The 20,212-nt window shown below is 39.9% G+C and overlaps 1 protein-coding gene across 1 annotated transcript in view; it reads right to left on the bottom strand.

The window, feature by feature from the left end:
- FANCC (Fanconi anemia, complementation group C) overlaps window positions 1–20,212 on the bottom strand; it is a 139,842-nt gene that overhangs the window by 113,038 nt on the left and 6,592 nt on the right. Inside the window, exon 3 of the mRNA XM_012640061.1 lies at window positions 18,744–18,838. Coding sequence (XP_012495515.1) covers window positions 18,744–18,838 — 95 coding nt within the window. The remainder of the gene's footprint in view (window positions 1–18,743; window positions 18,839–20,212) is intronic.

Genomic DNA, 20,212 nt, shown 5'->3' with positions numbered 1-20,212 from the left:
GGGGAACCAAGGGCAACACACGTAACCTAAACATATGTACACCCATAATTTGCTGAAATAAAAAAAAAAAAGAATATTGTGACGTGACAGCCACATCATCCTCAACTGCCTTGGCCATGCCCAAGTTCACACCCCTGTCCCTCAGAGGCCACATCCCAATGACTGATGGAGACAGTAGTATAAAAGCCTAGCTCTCCTGTCCTGGCACAGAAAAGCGCTAAGGGTCTCCCACTTCTACCCTTGCAGGCATAGCAGGGGGTTCTGTGGAGACTGCATTGTAGCTAAGCTTTCCTGTCTCCTTCCTTTCCCCTCCACAGCTGTCATTCCCTAAAGCACTCCTTGCATACTAGTCTCCATCTCAAAGTCAGATTTCCTGAGAGCCCAACCTGTGACATCATCTCTCAACCCCCTCACTCTCCTCTCCAGGAGAACTAATCTAGTTGATCAGTCTGGGAGAGGAAACTAAAAATGCCCAGCCCCGTACATTCCCCTTCCTCAGTCTCTCCGATCTGCCTTGCTCATAGAAAGAATGTGTCCTGGCCTACTGCTGCACCTCACTTAGCCAGGCAGGCTTGTTCCCAGCCAGGGAGGCCTCTGGGGGTGTCAGCTCACCGGTGCCTGGTGGATTTGTCTACCAAATCCAGAGAGACACAACTGAACCACAGACATAAACTACATTCTAGAATCTGTTTTAGGAATAAAGAAACTGACATTTTGATTTCCAACTGTCTCTCTCCATTGTCTTATTTCCAAAATGGTCTCTAACACGGGAGAATAACACCTCTGTCTAGAGGTGTTATCAGCCTCCTAAAACCTCAACATTATCCTTCACTACTCCTCTCCCCTTTCCCTAACATCTAAACAGTGCCAAGTCCTGCCCTCCTGCACTCTTGAATGTATTTTTAATACGGAAGCCACTATCTGACTTATAAGTGTTCCCCAACCCCTATTTAAACCCCTTCAATTAAAAGTTTTGCCTTCCAGGTTAAATGAATTCATTAGTATGGGCCGCATGGGCTATCAGGTTCTGGGCCTACCTGAACTTTCATGAGTACCTAGCATTTCATAAACAGGACAGCCTATTCTTATTGCCATGAACAGAAAGATCTTTTCTAACTCTCTCTCTCTGTCCACTTCAAATCACTTTCAGTTCTCCTAGTACCTTGCAGGCCCTAGGCCTCTGCTTACCTGGGCCCTTGTACTTCCTGCTGCAAGCTCAACTGTCCTCCTCTGGAAGCCTCTTGACCACCTCTGCAACACCCCTGTACCCCTACAACAAAATGCTTCTCCCTTCTCTCTGGGCTACCACAGTGCCTACTGTATGCTGTTCTACTCCTTCACTCATTATACTGCAATAAAATTACTAGACCATTCAAGGCAAGGCCTTTATGTCTCCCAACGTCTGCTTGTACACAGCAGGCACTCAGGATACATTTATGGAATAAATGAAGGAAGGAAGATTCCGAAAGACTGGAGGAGAGCAAGGGAAGAAGCAGAAAGGAGTGCTGAGCATGACAAATATCCCCCCAGTGCCATAGCAACACACTTTTGGCAGCTCCTTTGATTGCCCTATACTACTAATTTATAAAGAAACTCACAAGTTAGTGTCACAGTTCTCCTAAATTTGTCCCCAACTATTTTTCTAATCTTAATTTCTACTTCTCCCCATAAAGACTGCATTCTCCAGCCCAACCAGAGTAGTCACTTTTTCTCAGCCATGCCCAATCTTCTGTCTGTTCAATCTCTTCTTTTCACATGGAACCACCCTACGCCACCATATTTTACTATCAAAATCCTATTCATCTCTTTGCTGGTTCAGCAAATAATTACTGAATATTTACTATGTGCCAGACACTGTCTTAGGCTTTAGAACAAGGTCTCTGCTCTCATGGAACATGTCACTAGTTGGGAAATGATGCAGAGACAGGGAAAAAAAACAATGTTAGGGGGTGATCAGCACTAAGATGATTACATCAAAGTGCAGAGAGCAAGCGTCTGAGACAGGATGACGAGAAAGGCCTCCGGGGAAGAGCTGTGGAAGGAGACGCACAAGCCCTGGGGAAGGAGCTGCTGTGTGCACACGGGAACAACAAGCAGGCCACTATGGCTGGAGAGAAAGGAGAGAAGACCAGGTCACAAAAGGCCTCGTGAGCCACGCATGAACTTTGCATTTCACTCTGAATGAGACAGGAAACTACCAGAAGGTGTGAACAGAGATACTTTTTAAAAAATCCTTCTGGCTGAAACTACAGGAGAGCAAGGGTGGACGCAGGAAGACAGATGCAGGATCCCGCGATGGGCCTGGAAAGGGTGCCAGTGGCATGGACGGAGGTAGCAGCAGTAAAATCGGTGGGAGGTGGTCAGATTCTGGATCCACGTCATACATGGAATCGACAGATCTGCTGACAGGCTGGATGTGAGATGTGAGAGGAAAAGAGTAGCCAAGGGTGACTCCAGGGTTTTTGACCTAAGAAGCAGGAAGGATGGAGCTCCTTTTAACTGAGTTAGGGAAGCCTGTGGGAAGAACAAGTTTTTGGGGAAAGATCAGGAATTCATCTTGGACATGTTTGGTTTAAGATACCCATGGACATGCAAGTGGAGATGTCAGACAAGCAGTTAGGGGTGCGGAGCCCAGGGGAGAGGTCCAGCCTGGCGATGTAAGCTTAGGACTCGGCAGTACATGCACACGCGCCCGCACACACGCACACAGACACACTCACACACACCAATTTATACATATTTTATAGCTTTTTCCATATTTGATTTTGTAACAGATTCATCTCAAAATAAAAACATAAAATTCTGGGTAGTCTACATTTTAAAAAAAGAGAAGGGACAAAATTCTGAATTATTAAAATTTAATTGGTTTTATCCATTCAGTAGCTTTTTATTTTTTGTGACTGCTATGAGCTCAGTATACAGTGCTGAACAAAAAGACATGGTCCAATTCTGTGGAATTTAGTGTGTAGTAAGCTGACGAATACTGCTTAAATGGTTGCTTAATTATTTAAGTAAAAAAATTTTTTTGAAGTGTTCAATTCAAAAATCAACGCAGGTATTTTTTCGAGGCCATGATGAAGAGATTCGGCCCTATACTGTCCCCAGCGGTTGGAGGCTAGTGAAAGAGCTCTGTTCTATGAACCAAAGTTCTGCTCCAGTGTAGTGTAGCTGCAGTGCAATCACACATGTCACCTAGCATGGACTCTAACTGCTTTTCACACAAGTGAGTGCTTTCACCAGGTCAAGGCTGGTTTCATGGGTGAGAAATCTGTGGAAGCAAATACTTTGCTTTCTACATTGCATCTGGCCCACAGTTTCTAGTGCAAAATTATTTAACCTTATCAAGAGAATTTTTTTTTGTAACTTCACTCCATTTTAATAGTGTGACTTTTTATTATATAAAATTTTAACTATGAACCTTTGAATTCTGCAAGTCATTCCAAATACTATCTTTAGAACATTATTTTAACCTTGTACTTTATTTTTGAGATGGCCTATATGCACTACTTGCAGAAAGTAAAAACCATACAATATCTAAGTCATGTTAGTTTTTCAAAGGCAGCTGCAAAGAAGGTTTCTAAAAATAATGATGCATCAAGGTCACACTAAACTTGGAAAGTTCCAAATGTGAAAACTGAGAGTTTATAATTAAAGAGGAATTTTTGTGGGGATGCAAATAAAAGAAAGAGATATTTTAAAAAGAAATTCACACACCAGTCCTTTACTATTTGGTAATCTAGAACATGGACTAAAGGTGTCACTTACAGGACAGTCACTCTTTTGGCAAGATCTTGTGGTAACATTCGATTATTGGGTTTATGCCATTTCAGTCTGCCACCATGGAAATGAGCGTGAGGTGACAAACATATTACGAATTCATTTCAGGATTGTGCAAAAGAATAAAATAGACTGAGGCTAGGAAGAAGGATGCCTTCTCAATACACACATCTCCTACAATGAGTGGCAGTGGAAAAAAACATCTATGAATCAAGTATGAATTAAAGCAACTTTTAAGAAACTATAAGTATTTTGTTAAATTCACTATTTATCCATAATATCTTTTGAATAAATAAGACTTTTTTTTTCCTGCAATTGTGTAAATGTGTTCCTGAGTTTCAAAATCCTCCAAAAAATAGTTTAGTATGCCCCAAAACAAGAATGTTATCTCAGGATGCTGTTAAGTAACAAAATCCTGAACCAAACTAGCTCAAACAGAAAAGGGACCATATTAGAACATTTAAGTCCAGGAGAGGCTTGATCTAGAGTTCAAAAAACGTGAATATGATCTGTTTTCTCTTTTTTTCCTCAGCTATGTTTTCTCAGGACTAACTCCATTCCCAAGAAGGCTCTGATCTCATAGCCCCACAATGACTTAAGGAAACTTCAGGGACTATGTGCTACTTAATTCATGTTCATCAGCAAAGATATAACTCACTTCCCAATGATGCAAACCAAAGCTCTAGGCCTGAATCTCATGGCCTTGACTCGTATGTTCATCTTGACCAACCACTGTGGCCAGAGGAATGGAGAGGCTATATTGGTTAAGCCAAGTAGGACCCATCCCAGAAGCTAAGTAAGAGAACTTTCAGCCAAAATGAATAATGCACAGCTGGGAAATGCAGAGTACTATAAGATGGTGGCAAAGAGGGAGAGATGGATAATGGAAAAGCAATTAATAAATATCTACTACACATGTGAATAGAAAAATTCAATTACTAAGTAATCTTAAAAAAAAAAATCTTGAAGTTTCAGAAAGTCAAGCAAACAGAATACAGGTAGGAAAAAACATATTGCATTGTCTTTGTTATTTTAAAAGTAAAATAAAAACAGAGTGGAGCTGTGGAAGAAGAATCTCTGATACCTCTGACCTTACCCCTGAATTCTACCTTGCCTTTGCTCTTCTTTCACTAATCTCCCTCGAGAAGTATGCTACTTTTTTTGTTGTTTTTGTTTTTTTAGAGACAGCATCTCTCTCTGTTGCCCAGGCTGGAGTGCAGTAGTGCAACCATAGCTCACAGCAGTCTCAAACTCCTGGGCTCAAGCAATCCTCCTGCCTCAGCCTCCCGAGTAACTGGGACTACAGGTACACGCCACCATGCCCGGCTAATTTTTAAATTTTTTTTTTGTAGAGATGAGGGTCTTGCGTTTTTGCAGAGACCAGCCTTGCCCAGCCTGGTCTCAAATTCCTGGCCTCAAGCGATCCTCCCTGCTGGGATTATAGGTGTGAGCCACTGCATACAGCCTATTTTTCCTTTTAAACTATCATTCAAACTTGGACAATAATTCTTTCCCTAGGTTTCTATATCCTAGCTGAGCTGGAATATGATTAGCAAGGGTAGAAAGCCATTTGAAGCAGAAGAAAGGGAATTTATGCAAAGTATAAATCTGTGAATACGTTTGGCATATCTGGAGCTAGTGTGTTAAGATTCTAGGATATGAAAAGATCATGGGTAGCCTTCATGGTATATGGGATGTAGAAAATGGGAAATGGAAAAGTATCAGGGTTGACAAAAGGTTACAAGAAGATATATATACCAAGATAGCAGGTGGATTTTATCAATTAGACTAGTGGCTAATAAAGTTGGGGATGTGTACTCCAGGTGGTACACACGATAATCTATTGAGATGCACACACAATATTAGACCTTTTATTTATTTAATTTTGTGCACGAACGTTTGTAGCCGCTCTACTTGCAATAGCCAAACACTGAAATTAATTGAAATGTCCATAAACAGATGAATGGATAAAAAAAGAGTTGCATATCCATAGAAAAGAATGCTACACAGAAATAAGAATGGATTATGCACATAGGAGTTATGTATGAATCTCTAATTATATAGATGAATAAAACCAGAAAAAATAAAGAGGAAACACTTTATGATTTCTATCATAAAATTCCAGAAAATTCAAACAAATCAATTATAAATGAATGTAAATCAAAGGTTACCTGGAGGATCGGGGACATATTATAGAAAAGCACAATAAAAATATGTGGGTGAGATTGGCTCATTATTATGATTACTTTTATGCTTTCATGGGTTTATACTTATGTCAAAATTCATCAATTTATAATTTAAATATGTATAATGTATTCTATGTCAATTATACCTTGATAAAAAAAATTTTAAATGGCTTAAACTAACAATCTAAATCACCCACTCTTTAGAAAATCAGACTCTGTAAATCTATATTGTCTCTACCATCCTGCCCATGCCTTGTAGGGGCAGCCATGCCTCAGTGGCAGGAAATAAAGGTGAACAATAAAGGCCATTTCCACCTGAGTTAAGAGGATTGCTGGCTGGATCACAAAAGCCACATCTCTAGATAGCGGTATCTCCCTTCTCTTCATCCTACTTTAGTTGTCTATGGCTGCATAGCAATGGTCTTGAGGTAAACAGGTCAGAGAGGCTACAGGAATCCATAAAGCCCTTATTTTCTCTGTCTCGAGCTACACGAGATAACAGTTCTTCTGAAGGCCCTGAGATTTCTGTACACACTGATCCTGCACTGGAACATCTGTGGATGCATCTTTAGAAGGGGAACATTCCATTGAGTTTGCTGCCGTCTCCTCCACTCCATATTATTCAACCCAATGTTTCTATATCAATCATGGTCCTCCTGTGTCCCTGTAGTTTTAGAGCTAGTGACACTAGAATACTGAATTCTAGGTTTTAGGGCAAACAGCTCCATTGCAGTACCTGAAGAAGGAATTCTCAACATTGCAGAAAATTGTGATACCCCAACGAACAAAAAAACTTCATGTTGTCTCCAGAAGCACTGACAGTTCTCATAACTGTCCCCTCCTCAGACTACCTCTAAACACCACAAACCTCTGGGATCCAAGCAAAAAAATTAGGACCACAAAGCCCTGCAGTATCTCCCAAGAGGCCTTGGTAGCAATGTAAACCAGGCCACAAATGGAGCGAGAGCTACACTTCACCATACTGTCCCCTCTGAGGTACACAAAATGTGGATCCCCACAAAAGTTATTTACCCCATTAAGCTGGCAGAATTCTATTGTGCTTTCAAACTACCCCGCAGGGAATAGAACTTTCAAGATTAAAGGTACTTAAATAAAAAGGCCTTTATTACTGCACAAACCAGCGCAATATGCAATAGGTAGTTCCTATTTTTACTTGGAAGCTGAAAAAAACTTCATCAGGAGCATCACCTGAGACAAACATCCCTGAAAAAGGCAGTGCATCTCTGCAAGCTGCCAGCAGAACTTAGATTGGGCCCCAGGACCAAAAGTGGGAAGGTCTATTCACTAAGTAGTGAGATAGGAGGAAATGAGAATTCTGAAGAGCTAAGGCTACTTCTAATTTCCTCCAATAAGCAGAAGAAGTCTGCCTTCCTGAGCACTTTGGGGTGGTGACTGACGCATACTCTGTGGATCTGCCAGGTTGTGGAGATGAAGTGGCTGTGGTCACAGAAGATCCCTGGAACATTGAGAGTGTATATAAACATAGCCACACGAGCTTCCCACATACTTCAAACTTATGGGGAATCTGGACCTTCGGATACAAGAGATTCAAATCAGAAGAAGGCTCTTCTCAAAGACTAGCCCAACACATTCGCTGCATAACTGAGGCCTTTGTCCTATGGAAACTCTTCAGTGTTGAAAGGACGGTGGGTCCTGTGAGTGGAAATAAATCAGCTCTCTGCTCTCTTTCTGCCATCTCTCTGCTCTCTCCCTCCCTTTCTATCTAGCTAACAGGTGTCCTGCTGAGCTCTGTTTTCACAGCATCCCAAAGGAGCCCAGCCTATGACAAAAAGAAATGTAAAATTTTTTTTGCAATTGCTAGACCTATGGACTAAAACTGCCTTTTAGCATCTGTTTCTATAGCCTGGAGTAGTTCCTGAGTAGCTCCTGGATGACAGCATGGGGGACAAACTCCAGACATCAAACCCAGCCAAAATCACATCTTGAGGGCAAGGTCACCGGACAACTAGATCTCTAACAGCCATTCCTGGTATCTATCACCAAAGAAAGAAAACGGATGCAGCAGTCTCACACAGCCATTCTATTATCTGCTTGCAGTTAAGAAGAGCAGATACTACGATTCACAGCATGCTGTTAATTTTACTACAACCATAAATCATCTTTCATCCTTTTTTTTTCATTTCCAAATAAAAGGTCTGACTAGCCGGTTTTCTAGGCCAACACACTTTTCCATTTTCTTTCTCGTGTCCGGCCCTTTCCCACTCTTGGGAAAGTGAAATAAACTTCTTCCTTCTATCCTAACCTTCGTCTGGAGAAACTTTTCTCAAACCCGCGTGCACCAGCTTTACACTAGCTCACCACCCTAACAGTGTTAAATATGATAAAAGAATTTGCCACATTAACTGCACATGAACTCCCCTATGTCAAAAGAGGACAGAGCTTTGGCTAAAGGATTTCCCATATTCACTGCACTCGAAAGGCTTTTCTCCAGTGTGACCTCTTCGATGTTGAGTGAGAACTCATATCTGGTGAAAGGATTTCCCACATTCGCTGCGCTCATAAGGCCTCGCTCCAGCGTGAGCCCTCCTGTGTAGAAAGAAGCCAGAGATGCGGCTAAAAAATTTTCCACATTCACTGCACTCACACAGCCTTTCTCCAGTGTGAACTCTCTGGTGCTGAATTAGAACAGATTTCTGGCAATGATTTCCCACACTTGCACTCATAAGGGCTTGCTCTAGTATGGGCCTTCCTGTGACGACAGAGTTTCCCACATTCTCTTCACTCATAAAGCCTTTCTGCAGTGTGAACTCTTTGGTGTCGAAGGAGTTTGGTCTTGCCACTAAATGATTTTCAGCATTCACTGTAGTCATGAGTCCTTGGTCTAGTGTGCACTCTCCTGTGTCGAAGGAAGTGAGAACATTGACTAAAGGATTTTTCATATTCGCAGCATTCATAGGCCTTTCTCTAGTGTGAAGTCTAGTGTTGAAAGAGTACAGATTTCTTGCTAAAGATTTCCCACATTCAATGCATGTGAAAGGCTTTCTTCTAGTAGGAACTCTGCAGTGTAGAATGCTGCTATGGGCCTCTCATTGTTGGAACTGGCCTGATGCTGGACAAGGCCTGAGGGGGCTGCAAAGTCCTTCTCAAGGAAAACTACAAGTTTGCCCCCACTGGCTTTTAATGTTTAACAGAACTCATGCAGATTTCTTTTAAACTTAGAGATATAGATCAAAGCAAGGAAGCAGAGAGAAATACAAAACACAAAGGGTATTCTCAAGTAGCTCCTTTTGCATAGACGGTCATAAGTCTTAAGACCACTTTAAACTATTTTAAGCTATCTTAATTGTCTTACAGTACACTTTAGTTAATTGTAATACTAAAGTCCTCACCTAATGGGAAGTACTGTGCATGCTTAACTTGTATCGTGTGTAAACATACAATGACTCACAGAAAGAGCTTGCGTCACTGGCTAAAAGCGTCACTGGCTAAAAGAAATTTAAGACTCCACCACTGGCAGGCAGTGCAGATCTGACTCTCAGAAGAACTGCTGCTGCACAGGTGTGACCCAGAGGATTCCTGTCTTGCTTAGGAACAAGAGCCCTGTATAAGTCACCTCGTAATAAACTCATTTAATTCGCCAAGCTGGACTTGTCTGAGTCGTTCTTTGGTCTCTTAGCACCATCTCAGTTTGGAGGGAGGTTTTTCTATACCATTCCGGAATTTTCCTGAAACACCTACCTAACCTCCCCAAAGGTAAAGGCTTCCCTGTCGCATGAAATCTGCAGTTCCTCACAAATGACACTTGGTCCACGTTCATTTTTAAGAGTCGCTTTCCACTATCAAGTTTCTGCAGCTGGTGAAGTTTTGTACTCAACCAGAAACCTCTTGGTGCCCTGTCCAAGTATAATTTCTTCCAGAGAATGTGGCTTGCAGCTCATCCAGGTGTAAAATGCCTTTCAGGATTGGGACACAAGTATCACAGGAGTGAGTCTTAGGGGCTGATGGACCTACCATTGAAGTTCTAATCTGACAGTTCTTTCAAAGAAACACTCTGTGCGAAAGGTGCCTCCTTATCCTCTGCTCCACACCAACAACCTGGAGATGCTGTAAGTGCCAAGTTCTACAGCATCACATCGTGGTGCAGGAGCCTCTGAGCATCACCGAGGAGCTCCCACTCCTCCTGGGAGAAGTAAATGGCCACTTCCTCAAAGGTCACAAAACCCTGAACTGGGTCCCTCAGTGCGGCCACTGCCATCAGACTCTGTGGGCTCAGCAGGGCTGGAAGCAGTGGGCAATCTCAGTGGGGACCTAGGCAAAGCCAACACCACCACTGCCGACCTTCAGACCACCACTGTGCAGCAGGGACAATGACTCCTGTCGCTGCTCTCACACTTTCTCATTCCTGGCATCTTGCTCCAGACCCAGTGCCAGTGGACAGACCCAAAACAAGCCAAAATCATAATTTTTATATGTAAGAAGAAATTAAGCTTTAGTAATATTTTATAAATGGATTGGCCCTATAGTGTTAATCAGTCTAGATGTTATAATAGATGGTCATGTGTCATAAATAGCCCAAGTGGTATCCTAAGAGTAGGGATTCCACCACACAGAGGGCTGACAAGGGCTCCCTCATGTTTTCATTTTCTCTCAGGAAATACGCATTACAGTTTCTATATAACCAGTAAGGAAGATTTACTGATTATGCTATCTAACTAAAGTAACCATAGAGCTACACCTGTCTTCAAAAGATCCTTGCAAAGAAGTCAGAGATTAAAAAGAATACTATGAATCCAACATAAGTGAACACTAGGAAATGGCAGAGCTGGTACTTTTAGTGAGAGCTATTCATCAGCCTCATTAAAAGGTTAAGCTAATAAGTTGGCAAAAAATTTTCAAAGTTAACAGGAAAACTATTTGAAATAATGAAGTTATATACCTTATCATTCATTCGTATCATACACTCGGTCAAAAATTTATACTGTGGCAAGTACTGTTCAATTTGCTAATAGTCAACAAAGCTGATAAAAGTCAATTTTGCCCTAAAGGTATAGTGGCCATTGAGATTCTCTCCAAATTCGATTACAATGCCAATCAAAATCCCAAAAAGTATTGCTTCTCAGCCTTTTGGCTAAGAATAAGTGTAGTAAAATCCTAACAAGTTATTTCGGTTTTTGGTGAAACATGACAAGCAGATTCTAAAATTTTTTTTTTTTGAGACAGAGTCTCACTCTGTTGCCCGGGCTAGAGTGCCATGGCGTCAGCCTAGCTCACAGCAACCTCAAACTCCTGGGCTCAAGCAATCCTCCTGCCTCAGCCTCTCAAGAAGCTGAGACTACAGGCATGAGCCACCACGCCCAGCTAATTTTTTCTATATATTTTTAGTTGTCCAGCTAATTTCTTTCTCTCTGTAGTAGAGACGGGGTCTTGCTCTTGCTCAGGTTGGTCTCGAACTCCTGAGATCAAATGATCCGCCCACCTCGGCCTCCCAGAGTGCCAGGATTACAGGCGTGAGCCACCACGCCTGGCCAGATTCTAAAATTTATGTAATGGTAATGCAAATTTCCAATATTAGCCAAGACCATCTCGATGAAGAACAAGATGGAAGAACTTCATCATGGATAAGACACTTAGAAGGCCATATTAATGATAACAATGTGGCATTGGCACAAAGACAGTATATTAGTCAGAGAGTAGAGTTCTCCAAGGAAACCGAACCAATAGGATAGACACACATACAAATGGATTTATTAATATTATAAGGAACTGGCTAACACCATTACAGAGGCCGGCAAGTCAGAGACCCAAGAGAGCCATTGGTGTAGTACCAGTGAGAGTTCAAAAGAGAATGAGGAGAGTCACTGGTATCGTTTCAGTCTAAAGGCTAGCAAGGCTGAAGACCTAGGAAAAGCTGGTGTTTCAGATTGAGCCTTAAGACAGGTGAAAAGGCTAATGTCCCAGTTCAAAAGCTGTCAGGTAGAATGAATTCTCTCTTACTCAGGGGAGGGGCAGCCTTTTTGTTCTATTCAGGCCTTCAACTGATTGAATGAGGCCCACCCACATTAAGAAGAGAAATCTGCTTTACTCTGTCTACCAATTTAAATGTTAATCTCATCCAAAAACACCTTCACAGAAACACCCAGAATAATGTCTGACCAAATATCTGGGCACCTCGTGGTCCAAATTAATACATAAAATTAACCATCACAGAGAGACAATAAGACCAATGGAGAGATTCAGGAACACACCTGCTCATACAAAGACGCTTGATCTGGGACAGAGGTAGCACCATAGATTAGTGAGAAACGATTTTTCCTAACAGTAATAGCACAATGGGATATCAATGTGGAAACAAAATGAAAACAGACTCCTATCTTAGACTATACAAAAAAAAAAAAAATTACAGGAGGATCATAGACCTACTAGGGGAAAGGCAAACCATATGCTTTCAGAAAATAATCCCAAAGAAGATAATATAGGTCTTCATGACCTTGGAGTGGGGAAAAATTTCTTAAGTAACATACAAAGTAATTAACAAAAGATGATAAATGTGACTACAATAAAATTTGAATTATGTCTTCTTTAAAAGACAATAGAGAACACAAACACAAATCATGAGTAGAAAAAAATTGCTGCAATACCTGTAGTTTCTATAAAAGGGCCTATATCAGCATGTATAAAGAATTTCCATAATACAAATCAACAAGCAGACAAATGATTGAGTAAAAAACTTGAATAAGAATTTCACAAAATTGGTGAACTTCAGGGAAATGCAAATTAAAACCATAAAAGATACTATCACACACAACTATCAGAATAACTTGAACTTTGAATGTCAGTAACAAGTTACATGGAAGACACAGCACTCTCACAAATTGATTATGAGAATTTAAATTGGTACCACCATTGTGGAAAGCAATTTGGTATGCGCTAATAAAATCAAAGATACACATATCCCATAACCTGCAATTTCACTTCTTTATAAAATACATGCTTTGGACCCTGAATATATGTGGGAGAATGTTCATGCCAGTATTATTCCTAATTCCCCCAAACTGGAAACAAATTTCCATCAGAGGCAGAATGGATAAATTGTGGTATATTAAAATGAAATTATATTGTGGTATATTAATATGAAATTGAACATTACATACAATGAAAATGGACAGACTACAACTACACCCAACATTATAGTTGAATCAAACACAAAAGAATACATACTGCATTATTCCATATCTATCAAGTATAAAAAAAAACCAGGCCAAATGGCATAATTAAGTGGTAAAACCATAAAGCGATGTAAATAAAAGCCAGGCTAGTGGTAACTGCTAGAGGGGCCCAAGGGGAATATAAGCAAAAAGGAGCACGTGGCGGCAGAGAGCATCCAGGAGCCAGGCAATGTTCCATTCTACATCCTGACTTGGGCAGTGGCTACAAGGATATTTATTTCACAACAATTTGGTAAACAATTTGGTAAAATTTATGTTTCATGCACTTTTATGCAAGTTTGTTAGATTTTGTAATTTAAAGGTTTTTTACAAAGAAGAATGAAGTAGAGGACTGAAGCAATGTGGATATTGCTTAGCATTGCATTTGGAAAGGGAATAAAAATAGAATACAGCCCTCTGTTCCTGGTATCCTAGTGTTTTATTTTCATCAGAATAAAAAATAACAGTGGTATGGTCTTGCCCAGAAAAGACAGGTGTCCCCTAAATTTGGCAGGCCCCGGAACCCCCACCCACCCCCTACATAGGCTCTGAGAACAGACTTTCTAGGTCCAGTCTGTGGCCATATCCTCGGCCTCTGTCATAATGCCTGGCAAACAGTACGTAATCAAAAAGTATCTGTTCAGTGGATTCACCAGTAAAACTAAGTTTTTCAACAACCAAACACTCCCAAAAGATGTAAAAAATGTCCTGTGACTATAAACAGTGTCTGAATTATAAGAATAGCATTGAGGTAGTGCTATGTGAAGGCACAATTGCAGTTATCAGTAAAACTACAAAAAATTTTATTAATATGCTTCCCACATAACAGAAGCTAACAAATGCCAAGCATCAAACAGAGTTTTTGTTTCTTCTGTACTAGAAATACAACTCTAACACTTTCAAATTTATTAATTAATTTGAATTTTTACTGAATTTTATAACTTATACACGAAAGTCTTGGTTTTTGATTCAAGCTATTTCAATCATATTTGAAATGCTCCAGTAACACAGAATGCCCTAAGATTTTATTACCACAATTAGAATATCCTAGCACATAACAGGCACGATATGAGTGTTTGTTGAATGAATTAGCAATTATTATTAAATTATGACGTATAATTTTCACAGGGATGTTGGATGACAAGTTATACATCTTTAACATGTAACATGTCACTCTAAAACTTTATGGAGAAAACATTACCTCAAAGACAAAATATACCCAAAACACACATTGTTGATTTCTAAACCAACAGCCATCTTCTGTGTTGCTGCATTTATGGCCAACATAGTAAGATTACATAGGTGCTGATTGGTGATAGGTACATGCAATTAGCTTTAGATTGCTAAGAGTTAAATAATTAATATGCTCCTACACATCTTTTTATCAGTTCATATTACTTAGTTCAGGCTTGCCCAGTACAATGAGGAGAGAAATTGTTTTCCCAATTTCCCATGTCCTTAAATCGCTCCCTGCTAGCACATTCTGTCAGAGAAAAGCACGTTTAGGGCTTTCTCAACTTCAGCCAACCCAACCCTCTGGCTTCCACCTCCTCTGTCCTTCCTTCACTGCCAACTTTCTCAAAAGAGGAACTAATACCATCCCTGCTTCCTCACCTCCCCATCATTCCTCAGTCTGGAGCAATCTGGCTATTTCCTCCCACCCCTCATTAGAACTATTCTCCCCAAGGTCTTTCCTCTGAGGAGTGCTTCTCAGTCCTCCTGCTTGATGCCCGACCCTGTCCGGCATGTGACCACTCCTCACCACATATGGCTACTGAGCACTTCCATGCTAAGTGCAATGAAAGAACTGAATTTTAAAATTTTAATTAAATTTAAATTTAAAAAATTACATGTTGAAATGATGGCATTTGGGAAACATTGGGTTAAAGAAAGTATTTTCTTAAAATTAATTTTACCTATTTCCTTTTACATTTTTTAAAGCAGCTACTGGAAAATGTACCATTATCTGTTTAGCATGTATTTAGGTTATTAAGGATGATGTCCAATAATTCCTTAAGTACTAAATAGTTGATATCTCTGACATTTCACTTTGATATTTATTTTTATGGTGAAGGTACATCCTCAGCCTTTCAAACACACGTTTTGGCTTGTGATTATCTTTCAAATTTTTTTTTACAGCTATTTTTGTGAAACCATGCGTAAGTCAAAAATTAGTGTTATTTTCAAATATGAGTTCCGTTGTGGAACCAACGCAGCATAGACAGTTCAAAATATCAACACAGTGTTTGGGAAGGATGTGGCTAATGAACGCACACTACATCGATGGTTTGAGAAGTTCCATTCTGGTGATTTTATTCTTGAAAATGAGCCACATGGGCAACCAAGGTGAATAATGATGAGTTGAAAACTGTAGTAGAAGTGAATCCATCTCAACGTACGCGTGAATTAGCAGCAAGGTTTGACGTTACTATTCCAACAATATCGGACCATTTGAAACAAACTGGCAGGGTGAAGAACCTGAGTATATGAGTTCTGCATGAATTAAATGAGCATCAGAAGAGAAATCGTCTCGAAGCTTGCCTTTCTTTGCCGTCACAACACAAAGGCAAATCATTTCTAAACTGCATTGTTATGTGTGATAAAAAATGGATTCTTTTTGACAATCACAAGTGTTCAGCATAATGGTTGGATAAAGATGAAGTGCCAAAACACAGTCAAAAATCGAACAGTCATCAAAAAAAGCTAATGGTGTCTGTTTGGTGGTCCAGCGCTGGTATTATCCACTACAGCTTCATGAAATCTGGTCAGTCGATTACAGCAGATCTGCTGCACCAACTGGACAAAATGATGAGGATGCTTGTGATTAAGTAGCCGAGACTGGTCAACAGAGACAGCGCTTGACCATGTGTTGCACAAACAACGCTGCTCAAACCACAGAAGCTGGACTTAGAAACTCTGTCATCCACTGTATTCACCAGACCTTGCACCAACTGACTACCACTTCTTCTAGGCTTTGGACCACTTTTTGCAAGAAAAACTATTCAATTCTCAACAAGCTGTGGAAAACGCCTTTTGCGATTTCATCGCCACTCACTCTCCAGGCTTCTTTGCTGCTAGCATAAACAAGCTACCGTTAAGATGGCAAAATTATGTCGATAATTTACATGCACACTTTGATTAGTTGTACTGCTTCTTGTTTGAGATACAATAAACTAAACTTTTTATTTGAAATCAGGCATTTCATATTTAATGACCTTTCTACTGGATAGTGTTGCTTTACAGCATTAGGTATGAGCTTCGTCCTCCTTGAAGTGCTTATTGCTTTTCTTCTTCTACTTCTTGGACGACTCCTTCTATTCTGCAGTGTTGATCACTCTTCCACTTTCTCCCTAATGTCAGCAACTTCCAAGGGTCTCTCTAGTGCTCCCTAACCCCCGCTCCAGTCACTGTCTCGGGGGAGGGGGAAGTCTCACTTCACCCAAAACTTCCACTACTCCCATAGGCTGCTGACTCCCAAACCTCTGCAGCAAATCTCCTTGCTCTCCTGAGAATGGTACATTCAACTACTCTCTGTACCTCTCTACCTACGTCTAAGTATAGCTACATTTAATCTTCCTTCACACCTTTTGGATATTTACCTCATTAATCTCTTATAAATCTGGCCCCTCTTCTCCTTTGATTCAGGCCCTCACCATTTCTCACCTTTATCACTACAGTATCTTCCAAAGTGATATCCTTGCCCTCTTCCCAACTACCTTCCTTTTGCTGTTAGTCTCTAAAACTCACACTTGGCCATATGATTTCTCTGTTTATATACTCTAGTGGTTTCCCCACTCCCTGCAAGATAAAATAAAAACTTCTTATAATCCTATATCAGGCTTGGTGTTTAATTGTCTCTCTGGCTTCATGCTTCATCACCAACCCCACAGAACCCCAAACTCCAGGCCTATCTAAGCACCTGCAGTTTCTTGAAAACAACACGTGCTTTCTCACCACCATACTTTGTAAATTCCCTTTCTGCTCCAGGTATATTCTAATTCTATTCTTGTTCTCCTACCCATCCTTCAGAACTCAGCTAATAGATCACTTCCCCCGGGAAATGTCTCCAAACCCCCAAGTCTGACCAAGTGTCCCCCTCTGTATCATCATCACACCTATACACAGCTCTACTAATAACCCGACCATACCACCCCGGAGTGATCTGGTTACCAGTCTGTGAATGCCCTGAAGGCAGGAATTAAGAACTTTACCTCCCTACACTATACTTATTATAAGTACCTATGAATAAATGGACACAGTATTAAATAAGAGAAAACCACAGAACAAAATGTGAGGCTAGAAATTTAAAAATAGGCTAATTAAGTCATGAGTTAAATGAAGAAAAGTTAACCTAGTCACCGTAAAAACATTTTATTCGATGGCCTATTTCAGGACTTAATGCGCTAACCAATACAAAATTATATGCTATATAATCATTGAAATGTCAAATACTCAACAAAAGCAACAATTTAAAAAATTAAAGACTAAATGTTATTCTATTTCTATACTTTGGTTTTTTACACACCCTTTCTTCCCTAATTCTACTTATCAATTCCTTTCATCAGCTCTTCACATTAATTTCCCTTCTAATTACGGTTTGTATTCTTTCTTTCCCTTGCCCAATCCCTTTCACTTTTACTGCCCCTTCTATTCATCTTTTAATCTAACAGAAAAATACAAATACTGCCTTTATCATCTCTGTTAGCAATTTTGTCTAAAACAAAGGAATCGTAAAAAGCAGTGAATGTATGACATCGCCAGTCGGACTGATAGACAAAACCACATGCATTAGTCTGGTTGGGTGATTTCACAATACTAAGCAGCTAATCTGAGCCATGTGCCCACCAAGCGGGGTCTCGCAGGCATCAGCAAGTCCTCAGACTGCTGCTGCAGTGGGACAGTGGGGGTAAGAGAAAAGCACAGCCAACGTGCTGGTGGTGAGGGCGGCCGCAGTTGTCTTACAACATTCTCCAACTTGTGCCTACCCTTTAAGAGGAAGCAGAAACAGACAAGGGGAAATCTAGGAAGCTGTCAGCTATCTGGACTAGCACAGTAGGCACTGATTTGACAGCGTGAGCATCAGTAGCCAAGTAGCACCAAGGGCTAGCCTATGAGCACACTGGCCCAGGAACCGAGTTTAGAACACAAAATAGAGTGCTGCTCCCTGAGCACTGCTGAATTTTCATTTTGCTACATTCTGAGAGAGGCAGAGACATACGTGGAGAGAAATTATACAAGTATTCAAGCTAGGTTGGGAGGGAGAAATGATTTTTTGAAGGATAGCAATTTGCAGAGGGAAATGCAGTACATTCTTTTAATTACTTGAAAGAAGCTTTTCAAAATCACTCAACATCAGGTCTTGTAAGCATGGGGAAGTTGACCTTAAGGACCAATATCTTTTGGAATTCACAGTCAAGCAAAATTGAAATCTCTTGAAAAACTTTACACTCAGCAAGATAATGTAACAATAAAGGACATGTTTGAAAAAGTTTCTAAAACATCATAGAACTGGACTGAAAAAATGTTTTTTAAGTAGCACCTTTAAGCAGTCAATTTAGTTCAAAGTAGTGCAGAGCAAGATTTATTCTCTTACCTGTATCCAGGAGTTAAGTTTTGATTCTTCAGAATTCTGTGGTTCTTTGTTAATCAGACAACATAAGCAACATATTAGAATTTTTTGGCTTTCATCTACAAAAAGAAAAACTAAAATGAGTTCTTACCAAATAGAAAGAAAAAATAAGCAGTATAAAAATTTTTAAACATTATATTTAGGAAAATCTCAAACTACTAAGTTCACAGAATAAGTATCCAAAAGCATGTGTGAAACTTAACTTTGTGGGTTTCTTTCTTGTCTTGGGTTCAGGATCACTTATGGTTAGCTCTTGTGTGGTCAATTCCCTTTCTGTAACAGCAGCAATTTTTAAACCCAAATGAGAATGATGGAAAGAACTAAAACAACTGGACTTTTCTCAAGATGAGTTTTTTTATTTCACATTTCAAACCATTAGTAATTTCAACCTTTTTAAGGAAACATAACTGCTGTAGGCAGTCCGTAGTCAATATTTGTGATTTAATATTTTCATTTTCTAACTTGCTAAAATGCCCTCATTTGTTAAAAACAAAATTCACAAAAAATATATATAGATTTGTTTTAAAATATATTCTGCTTAGTACCAAATGGTTTGGATAAAATAGAAGCTTCTCACATGCTTTTAATTCTTTATTCTAAAATTTAAAACTTTACCAAATATGCGATGAAAATGCTGAACTTTGAAATCCTACATTTGGTGGGAACATCTACTTGAGCCACTTTCTTTTTCCTCTTGTGGTGACTGAGTCTATTCCAGTTGGAGATTTTATAACACAATTAAGAAACAAAAAGGAGGCCTAGAAATGGAAGATGTCAGTACCTAAGCTAGAGCAAAGCAACTTCAGACTTAAGAGTAAGGCCATGGAGGTGAGGCTAAGACACCCAGCACCTGGAATCAGTAGTCTCTGTCTTCTCATCTTCTGCAGTCTAGTAAACAATCATTTCTAAGGGCTTCATTAACCAAGAAATAAGGACAATATAAACTACATACAGTAAGCTACCTCTGTATTTTCATATGCAAACCAAAGGATGCTAACAGTAATTTTTAAACCCATTTTTTCCCTATGACCATCCATAAACTTATGTTTTCCCAATAACTAACATCTCTGAACAAACTTTATCAGGGGTTATTCTGAGGACATTCATTCTTTTCCTAGCTTTTATGAGTTCAAATAAAGCATTATAAAGCACTGGCTCGCCTAAGATCAGTTCCTTTCAAGAGTCATATAATTTAACCTCTAAAAATCCTAGTGTTATTCAGGTTTCACCAATGCCACTGATTAAAAATGTGACTATTGTACTTCCCACAGTTTAAATATTAGAAGCAATTCTAACTAGCTTCATGTAGCAAGTATGACAGACACAGTCAATGATATGCTTACACAAGTAGGCTATTAAAAAGAATGCAACCTGATGGAGAGCATTTCCAAAAATCAGACACTCATTATGAAAGGGAGGGAGGGGGGAGGGGA

The sequence above is a fragment of the Propithecus coquereli genome, unplaced genomic scaffold (assembly GCF_000956105.1).
Source record: "Propithecus coquereli isolate 6110/MARCELLA unplaced genomic scaffold, Pcoq_1.0 Scaffold147, whole genome shotgun sequence".
NCBI lineage: Eukaryota > Metazoa > Chordata > Mammalia > Primates > Indriidae > Propithecus > Propithecus coquereli.
Note: the sequence above shows the minus strand (reverse complement) of the source record. Positions and strands in the feature narration are given on the sequence as shown.